This window comes from Thunnus albacares, chromosome 3 (genome assembly GCF_914725855.1).
Source record: "Thunnus albacares chromosome 3, fThuAlb1.1, whole genome shotgun sequence".
Lineage (NCBI taxonomy): Eukaryota > Metazoa > Chordata > Actinopteri > Scombriformes > Scombridae > Thunnus > Thunnus albacares.
In genome coordinates, this window is record NC_058108.1 from 11925493 (window position 1) to 11935874 (window position 10382).

Sequence of the window (10382 nt, forward strand, 5' to 3'; positions counted from 1 at the left end):
TGTGTGTGCACACATCCATAAAGGCATGATTCATTTTCTTTTTTGTCCTCTTCAATTGTTGTACTATATACACTTATTATACAAATACAGACAATGGTGGTGCGGAAAATTTGTTTTTGAGAAACCCTTCTTAGTTGTAATATTGTTTCCTTATTGTTGGTCACTAGGGCTGCAACTACCGATTATTTTCATAGATTAATTTCTTGATTGATCATTTTGTCTATAAAATGTCAGAAAATAGTGAAATATGCCTTTATGATTTCTTAGAGCTCATGGTGACGTCATCAAATGTCTTGTTTTGTCTGATCAACAGTCTAAAATCTAAAAATATTCAATATACTACCATGTATGACAAAGACAAGCTTAAAATCCTCACATTTGTCAATCTGCAAATTCATTAGCACATTTTTTGCCTTTTTGCTTAAAAAAAAGACAAAAGCGATTACTATTACGATCAAAATAGTATTTTCTGAAAATTGGCTAATGGATTAATCGACTAATCGTTTTTTGTTCTTTTAATTCACTGGTATTCTGCAGTTACATCACTATGACTAGTATTTAGGGCTGACCGATAAATCATATTTTCATCACCATCGTGATGTGAACATGTGTGACAAACACATGGCGAAAGACTGCTAGAAACAAGATGAATAAGAAAAATCATTTTATTTAAATGTGCCATGCATTCTCACTCAGCATGTGAATATTTGATCATCGGTTTAAGGTACAGACAGACCACCTCCGGCAAGGACGCACCAGGCCACTAAATGTTGTGACGTACTGCAAGTCAGGCAGTGCTTGGTTTTGGCTCGTCTGTTTTCAACATGACGTCTGGGTCTGAAACTTTCTCATATTAAAGCTTAACAGAACACTAAAATATGTCTGAAAACATCTGAGGCAGGAAATAGGCAATGCAGTAACAGAAACTTGAGTCATATTTGATCAGCACTGCCTAGTTTGACCTGAGTTTAACGATTGTAATGGGAGACATTACGGTTATTTAATTTCCTTTATTTAATTGTTTAAGTTGTTTTCCCTCAGATATTTTTTTATTTCAACACTGTATGGTAAGAGATGTTTTTTTTTTAGTTTAGAAGAAAATATTTTAAAGGGAGCAGGGGAAATTAAACTTTAATCTCTTGTAGTTATAATGCCTTATTAAATTTAATATTCTGTTTAATTGGTTGGGTATTCATGTGTAATTTGTTTAATAAAAGCATGTTTGAAATCATTTATTTCATTTCTTTGTATCTCATTCTATTCAGTTTTTGGGATCTATGTTAGCAGTGTACCTGTTCAAGCAGAAGGACATAGGAACTGTACAGCTAATATGCACACTTCAATATTTAGCTATTTATTTATCGAAAGTCATCGCACTGAAGAATGTTATTGCACATCAAAGATTTTCCTCCTATTGTGCAGGTCTACTAGTCTTTAAAATATTTTTATCACCAGGTGATCTGCTTAATGAAGTAGCTTAAGCAGAGGCTATAGGGAGGAAAAGTAAGCAAAGAGCAGGTGAGTAGGTGAGGATGGGCTGTGAATGGGCTCAAATGTGCAAAAAATAGAAATAGTAATTAATATCCAACATACATACATATAAAAAGTGTAAAAGAAAGTATATAAAATTTATAGTACCTTTACAGGAGTAGCCAATAAGACACCCCCCCCAACAACAATATTATCAGCACACACACACACACACACACACACACACACACACACACACACACACACACACACACTCTTGTGCTGGATCACAGTGAACCTTGGCATCTCTGATAACAACCTCATCCATATTTTACCATTTTGGTGTTTGTGTGCGTGTGTGAGTACATGAGGGGTGAAAGGAAATAAGGAACAAAGATGGCTTCCCACCATGCCAGTATCAATAATGTAAAGTGTAAACTGCCATTCAGATGAGTCTCTAATGGTGAGCTACCTATTGTACTCAAAAGAGCACGCTAGCGGCCTTATAAAAAAAAAATCCAAACAAAAAGGGCAGCACTAGCACACTGGCATCAAAGATAAGACAAAATAAGACACAACAGTCCTTCCAGTGGTTGTCTGTTTACTTAAGAACCTTTTTTTTTCCAGGCACTAAATTCTGTCAAGGATTAGCAAATGGCATTTTCTTGTAATTACTGAGGATATATTTTATATCATAATTGTGATGAACTATGGTCATTGTGGCTCATTCATATAATATTACCAGTTGGCCACGGTATGATTGTGCTACCTTCATGCACAACAAAAGAAGAACTTAAGAACTTACAACAAAATGAACTACAAGCAAGTTGATCAAAGGAGTAAGACAGTGGCTTTACCAGGCAGCTGCAGAGTGTGAACATGTGTAACGTATGTATAATCATGAAACACAGAGAAACACAAGCTGTAACAAAACAGTCCTTGATTGCTACAGCCAATCATTAATGGATACACGCTCCCACTCAGGAGCTTTGACAATCAAGTGTTAGCAGGCAAATACAATGCAAGAAGTTGCCAAGAGATGAGAAGACTAAAAAACTAGTTGAGCAAATATTTGAGCACTGACACATGAACAAGGCTTTCTGCCATACCCTGTTAACCCATGGCTGATTATGTAAGTACAACTGTCTTAACATGTAGGGTGTAAGTATACGTGTGTGCATGAGAGAAGTATTGCTACTATTATTTAATACTAGTGTGATTAGCTTTGAGCTTTATTTAGAAGTAAGTAAAAATGTATAAATTGCACAGAAGTTGGTTGTTGCTCCAACAGGCTAAACGGAGGGAAAACGGCTCCCTCGCTTATTCAAGGGTCTGCGCTGAACGTGTGTGTGTTCCTGTAGAACATGTGAACAAGCGTGGGTGGAAGGGAATGTGGTCACAGCCGCCCCAAATCAAAAACATCCAGTGTGTGCGTGTGTGCAGGGACTGAGGAACAAGGGTGAGAAGAAATGAAGACATAAGAGTGATAGAAAATGGCACATAAAAAAGGACACAACAAAAGAGTGAAGATAAAGGGAACAGTTCGCAAGACACAGTCAATAAAAAACAGACGGAGACAGTTAAACAAATGTGTAATGAGTTGAAAACAGCATGTCTGTGATGTCACCGGTGTATGTCGACGTCACACTCTGCGTGTGTGCGAGTGCGTACTGGTGAGTGTCAGCTCCATGCCAGCTCAGTAGTTTAAATATAGTACTTGGGCAGCCGTCCCAGCTGACATTAACAATGCTATAGCCACCAAGACCATCTACGCTACATTAGCGCTTTACTAAAGCTGAAACCAGAGAAGTGGTGGTGGTGGTGGTGGTGGTGGTGGTGGTGGGGAGGGGAGAGAAATGAGGGAAGAGGGAAGGCCTCGGATTCATGAAAACTCAGCCGCCCACACTCCGGCCTCTGCTGCCAAGAGTTGAGCAGGACAACAGTGAGTGAGTGTGTGTGTGTGTGTGTGTGTGTGTGTGTACGTGTGTGTGTGTGAGAGAGACATTCCTTGGCGAGGTGGATGCCAAGGAGCGAGCAGAGCCGAAGACAGACTGTCCTGAGCTACTGTGTTTTAGTGGAACTAACGAGCCCCTCACTGTGCACGTTGGCCTCGCAGCTGTAAACTTGTTAGCGATTAGGTAATCAGATCTGACTGGATGTTTTGTCGAAAAGTACGGGTCACGATTCTGCTTTTAAGCAACATCGTGGCTTGTTGGTTCAGAGACACGTGCCAGAAACTAAAAGGTCACAGGTTTGAGCTTCGCTACAGCCCATGTGCTTCCATCTGTATCCTAACATACAAATCTGCCTGCTTATAAAATGCTGTTAAAACAACACAACTACTGGTGAACATGTTTGGTTGTTTGTCTATGCCCCTAGATACGTAGCGAAAAGTAGACAACATCGCATCATGTTAGGATACTGAGCACAGCCTCATTCAAGTCTGAGCAGAACTCTTGTGTCACTCTCTCAGTATCATTCAACAATTAAATGAGGAAAAAACAAGAATATGTACTTATTTCTCCACCAGCCGTAACCTCAACAGGTCAGAATGCAACACAGCCTGAGGATATGTGTTTTGTTTTGTGGTGAAACACTGTTACTGCAATCACTCATTCTCTCTCCACCAACACATGTAATGAACAAGTTCACACCTGCTCCCTGTGGGTTGTCAAATGTCATTCTGGGAAGATGAGCGCACCAAAAAAGTCAATTAGAGAGCAGCATCATCAAATAACCTTTGTAATGAAGCTAGCAGTATAAGATTATTGAAGAATGATTTTTCTATTTCTTTATGATTGGTGCTCCAATGGCTGAGTGGTCCAATTCACTTGTTAGCCATTAGAGTTGAGATTCAAACTCAGGCTGAGCTGTTGCACTGCTTTTCAAAAAGAGAACTATTAAAACCTTTAGGCAGAACTGTCTAAACCTTGATCCAACACCACATCCATTTCATGCTGATGTCCCCTGTTCAAATAGAGTCCAACAGACTTATCAATACACAAATATCAGTCTAGTTTTAAACACCGTGCAGTAATGGGTAATGGACAGGGAGTTAACAACACACCTTCAATTTCCCTCAAGGAACTATAATTATTGGCTTTTACAATGTGCCTGTAAGTTGGACACCGTCTGTTTGCTTCAAAACTATTATATCACCTTTCTTGCAACATTTGGGGGACAAATGTTGGAAGTTATGCAACATGCTAGTCTGTTCCAGGAGTTTTTAATATGGACATGAATCCTTTACTATCCTGGTGGTGTCAGTGCAACAGGATACACGGCTATTGGTAGAAAGCAAGAAGGTGGCCTGGTGTTTCCTGAGCAGCCCACTCATTATCAGACAGAGTTTGCAAGTGTTCATCTTGTGTGAGTGAATATCAATCGACAAGACATAACACCAATGCCTGCCTCCAAACTTACTTTCTGGCCTGTATGTAAAGCTTTCAGTGTTTTGAAGTTCCCTAACATACTCCTACTTGATGAGAACATCACTGTTCAAAAAACAGTGGGAAAGACAGAATGGGCTCCCAGTATCTTTTCCTTTCTCAATAATAGTTAGGCTATAAACACAAACACACACTTTCCATAATTATAGGCTTGCCCCCGTCCCGATGTGGGTGTGTCTGAGAAACATTAGACCATGGCACAGTGTGCTGGGATGCATATGATGACAATACAAAATGTTCAAGAATATTATATTTTGGTCCATGAAATTGGAAATATATTATTTGCAAATTACAGGTATAATATGTCATAATTGGAGTACTATTTTCTTGTCATTTGGTTGAACACTGTATTACTGGTTCTACCTCCTAAAAACAGAAAGATTTTCACATTTTCCATATATTTATTTTTTGTTAGTTGAAGGTGTTCTTGAGACTCTCAAATCAACAGCTACCATATTGACACCAAGTACTACAGTGCGCAAATTTCAAAGTCACATCATGCAACGTGTTTCATTTCAGCCTCATAACCCTTAACCTCTTCATCTACAACTAAATCATGACATGTAGGGATGGTATCGTTAGGATCTCATCGATACTACTACTCCTATTGATACTCCTTATAGGTCCGGCTCTTGTGAGTGGAGTTTACCGCTGGTACAGAGGAGGGGCTGGTTTGGAGCGGGGGCTGCCATCTCAGCCGGTCATGTACAAGAATTTGCCAAATTTGAATATATGTTACAAACTAAGATAAACAGTTCTGCTACATACAGACAGCTTTGGTTTTAGCTTGTTCGTAACACTTCGCTATTATCTTAACCAGCATGCTGTAGTTGTGAAAAACATACCAGCGGTGGACACTGCGGGCAAAACAGATGAAAATATCACTTTCCTACATGTTCACGCCTGTTGAACAGGTGGTTTGATAAAATACATAATAGATTTGTACTCGCAAAGCTTTCACAGTAATGAACGTAGCTGTTGTCAACTCAAGAGAAACGTTATCTTTCACTTCACCTGGTTCACTGTGTCCACCACGGCCTCTCTGCTCTGCTGTCCGCTCTGTGTGTGTGTGTGTGTAGGAGCACAGCCCCGCCCTCGGTCAAACACTAACACAGAGAGCAGAGGAGAGGACAGAGAGGAGAAGCTGCCTGCAGCGCGACCATAAGTTACAGCAAAACGTATAAAAGTATGAATAAAAGCACTGACATTAAAAATACCCAGGGTTCTTAACATTTTAGAATCGGTTCCGATTCAGGACCGGGTTTCAGGGGGCAACCCTAATGACATGAGCATGTTTGCCACTGCACTCATCTGTGAAACTGCATTCAAACACACCGTCTTCACACAGCATACTACTAAGTACAGTCTGTAACATAACCCCTACAGATTAAGGCCCTCTGGGTATTTGTGTATGCGTGTGTGCATATGGTGTGTGTAGTTACATCAACAGCATACTTGGCTTTCCTAGAAACCCTGCTTCTGCAGTGACTACATACAGCCATCTAGCTGCAGCTCTGTTCTTCAGAGGGGAAGGAACAGGAGAGGGATGCTAGACTCTCATTTCCTTTCATCTCCTTTACAATTCATGTTTCAACAATACCAAGCACTTGAAATGTAGCATAAAAAAGGTATTAACACCCAGCTCTGTGTATTTCAGCCACTGAATGCTGTGTGTTTGCATAGGAGGTGTCACCATCAGTGACTGGGAGAGGAGCAGAGGGATGCCACTGTGTCTTTAAGCAGTAATCCCTCCATTCTCGGAGCATTTGTTGCCGGCCATCTAATGGGCGGTTCAGTTTAATGTCCACAAGGGCCGCTGGGAGGTCCTGCACTATTAAAATCACTGCTGCTCTCTCAAGCTGTAGCTGGTCGGGCTTTCGTGGCTCTTAAATAACGACTGAGACTGCCTCAGAAATTAAAGACATTCCGATTTTGCATTTCAAAAGGGGAGGAACTGGGCTCATTGCAGCAACAAAAGGGATAACAATGTTGACATTCCCGACATGTATCCTTTGGTCTTTTCTAAAGGAAACCGGAGCTTGCCCACAGGAGATGTGGTGTGAACAGGGGACTCTTCACAGTTTGCCGCTGTCTGATTCGTTCTCTCTCATGCAAACAATGACAGCCAAACATCAGGATATTTTCTTTGAAAATGACAAAATCATATCATTGTAAGAGCTGATCTGTAGACCTGCTCATCGATTTAAGAAACAACTCAAACCAAGATCCTCATAGGACAGGCATCAGAAACCCAACAATCCTCCATATGATACCACTGCCCCCTACCAACAGGAAATCACTGTAGCATTCCTATAAATTCTACAGAGTTTACAGAGACTCAATTAGAAATATAGCATTTGAATTTCCTACGGTATCATTGCATCAATTTTGAAGGGACATACAGTGTTTGGTCATATTAAAGGAGCATCATTGTAAGCTTTATCATGTGATCAATGTATTATTTTGTGTTAAGCTTCACAGTTAATTAAAAAAAAGTTTCTCAGAGCATAAAAACATTCAGTAACTACTGTGGCAGCAATCTGAAGTAAAGTTCAGGCCTGGTGGCGGGTTACTTTCAGTGAGGAGGTGACTGTGATTAGGTTTTTGCAACACTGTGGGGACTGGATGTTGATTTTGACAGTATGTTACAAAGGTTACAGATTAAGGCTGGACCGTACACTGCTGCTGCTGAGAGCAAGGAAGCAATATTGCAACATTAATGGTGTCTTGCAGAACAATGTGCACCCAAAAACAAAGAACAAGAAAGGAGAAGTTGTTTGCATGCAAAAAAAAAAACAAAAAACGCCATCCTCCAGAAGTTAGTAAGAAGTTTCTGCGCTGAAAATCAAAACTTGACAATTAGAGGCGCCTTCAAAACTTCCAGCACCGATCTTGCAAAAGATCAAATATCAGCTGTCAGGCCTGTCATTTCCAAACACTGCAGCATTTAAGCTCTAGCAGCCTGTTTTCTACAACAAGGGGCTGGATTTCTTTGTAAACAAAAGCACTACTTGGCACCCTGGTTTGAAAAAGTGAAGTGTGTGTTTCTGAAGCAATTTCCAGCGCTCAGTGAACGTGTTTTCAACAAGTTTTCATAGTGGTGAACAAGTAGTAGTGACACAGTTTGCAGCTTGTTGGGTGTCCAAGAATACTGGGGACAGAGAAATGCAAGGGGGATGAAAGAGAGTATACTGAAGTGTGTGCTGCATCTAAGTGTGTGAGTGGGAGGGTTGTCTCGGGACTGTTTTGGCCGTGATTGAGAGCTCGTCCTTACCGCTATGAGCGTGTTATTCCTCTGTTCCGTGGAGGAGGCAGAGTCCGGGTCCGGTTGCTTGCTCTGCGGCTGCTTGCTGCTGCCGCTTCCGCCGGCTGACTTCTTGGCCCTCTGCTCCAGACTCCGCTGGTACAGGCTGACCGTGTCCCTCCGCTCTATCTCCAGCTGCTCGGCGTGGGCTTGCTGGTACCTGCTCTCACAGTTAACGTGGTGTCTCCGGCAGCCCTCTATCCGCTGCCTCAGCCTCTCCACCACGGTGCTGTGCTTAGGTATGCCCACCGCCCCGGCGGGCACCACGCTCCCGGCGGCCGGGTTCATGCTGTTGTTGATGCAGATACTGCCGTTGGGTCCGGCAGCGGGGGAGGCGAAGTCCCCCATCACTGGGCCGAGTGGCTGCTATTTTGGAGGAACTTTTCTCCCCGTCAAGCTCGTCTCCACCGCCACCACCTCCTCCTCCTCCGGCCACCTCCTCCTCCACCTCCACTACCTAGTGTCCTCTCCCTCTCTGTCCTCCTCGGTGAAGGGTCCCAAGCTGCCGGGCAGCGGACGGGAGGTACGACCGGGCAGAAGCCGCTGAAGTGAGCGACAACCAGGGAGGTTTAAAGGGCAGCGAGCCTAGCAGTCATACGGTTAGTTAGTGGCTCGCTTGTGACCGTTGCTTCTTCCCTCCTCGGTACTGTTTCAAAACAAACCGCTCCCGAAAACACAAATAACACCCGGCCAGAGTAAGACTCGAGCAAACCCCAAACTGAATTCAACAATAAAGCCGCTGCCACGCTGCTAACAACAACTCCGCTGGAAAAAACAACAACACCGTGAAGGTATGAACGTTAGCAGGCACTCAACGGTCATATACACACCAACCGTCCCGCGGAGGAGCAGCGGCGGCAGCAGCAACAGTCCACTCGCCGTTTTACGGTGTTGTCCTTTGAGAAAAAGTTTTGCTGCCTGAACCGAACGGGCTCCGGAGTTTCCCAGTGAACTTGCATCTCATATGGTTTTGGTTTGAAAGAAATCCCGGTGAAGATGTTGCTGAGTTGGGGGAAGAGCACAAGCGCCCTCGGTAGTCCGGTTGTGAGGCAACTAGAGTCACCCAGACGGCGTAAAACGCGGATATGGGAAGCAGTGGTGGAAGTCTGTAGTCACTGGCTGCCGCCTGCCACCATCACAACAATCAGGTCCTCTTCTCCACCATGCCAGCGGAGTGATATCAGGACAGGAGGTGAGTAAAAACCTGCTAGAGGCTGTGAGGAGCCCGCTAATGGACGGCAGGAAAACCCGGAGCGGAGTAATGTGGAGTATCCCGGAGAGGACCAGTCTAGTCCCACCTTCGACCTGGCTTTAGTAACGTAAATAGGTTAGACTCATTTTACACCAAATCAGCAAACGAGGACAAAATAATCTGTTTGCTATTGGTGTAAATGGGTCAGCGCGGGTTATTTGTCCCATCTAGCTCCGCGACAAGCTGCTCATGTTTCTACAATAACCACGGAAGGAAAAGTTGTTTTTAAAATGTTTTTATTTAATGTGAACATGTTTCTTATTACATTTAACCAGTGGTGGAAGAAGTACTCCGATATTTTACTGAAGTAAAAGTAGCAATACCACACTGCAGAAGTAATCTGCTACAAGTACACTTTTGATGTTGCATATTTTAAAGGTGTTGTTCATTTTAATTACTTTATTTACTGCTGGGTAGCTTGTTATTTTCCTCCCAGGGATCAATAAAGTCTTATGTGAAGAGATTATTGATTATTCTTTGTATTATTGATCTGCAAAGTAACTAGTGAATAAAGTTATTAAATACATGTAGTGGAGTAAAAAGTATATTTGCTTCTGAATTGTAGTTGAGTTTAAGTATAAAGTGGCAGAAAATGTAAATATTCTACTAAATAACAAGTGCCTCATAATTGTACTTAAGTGCAGTGCTTGAGTACATGTACTTGGTTGCTTTCCACTACTGCATTTAACATAAAGATAGTGATGTACAGAGATGTATTTACAACGGATGGACAACACAATCACAATAATACATCACTAATAATAGTACAGATGGAATAACAGGCAGCACATGCAAGAGGTCAGGACAGGAAGTAGGGCAGTGATGTAGGCAGGGATGAACATGTTTCAATAACTGCTACAGAAGATAGTGTCGGTGACCTCATGAAGCTATCTTAAATCACTGGATA

General features: G+C 42.3%; 1 protein-coding gene across 1 annotated transcript in view; it reads right to left on the bottom strand.

Annotated features, from left to right (window-relative positions):
- maml3 (mastermind-like transcriptional coactivator 3) overlaps positions 1-9903 on the bottom strand; it is a 110019-nt gene extending 100116 nt beyond the window's left edge. Inside the window, exon 1 of the mRNA XM_044346421.1 lies at positions 8194-9903. Coding sequence (XP_044202356.1) covers positions 8194-8571 — 378 coding nt within the window. The 5' untranslated portion in view covers positions 8572-9903. The remainder of the gene's footprint in view (positions 1-8193) is intronic.
- Between the last annotated feature and the right edge of the window lie 479 nt (positions 9904-10382).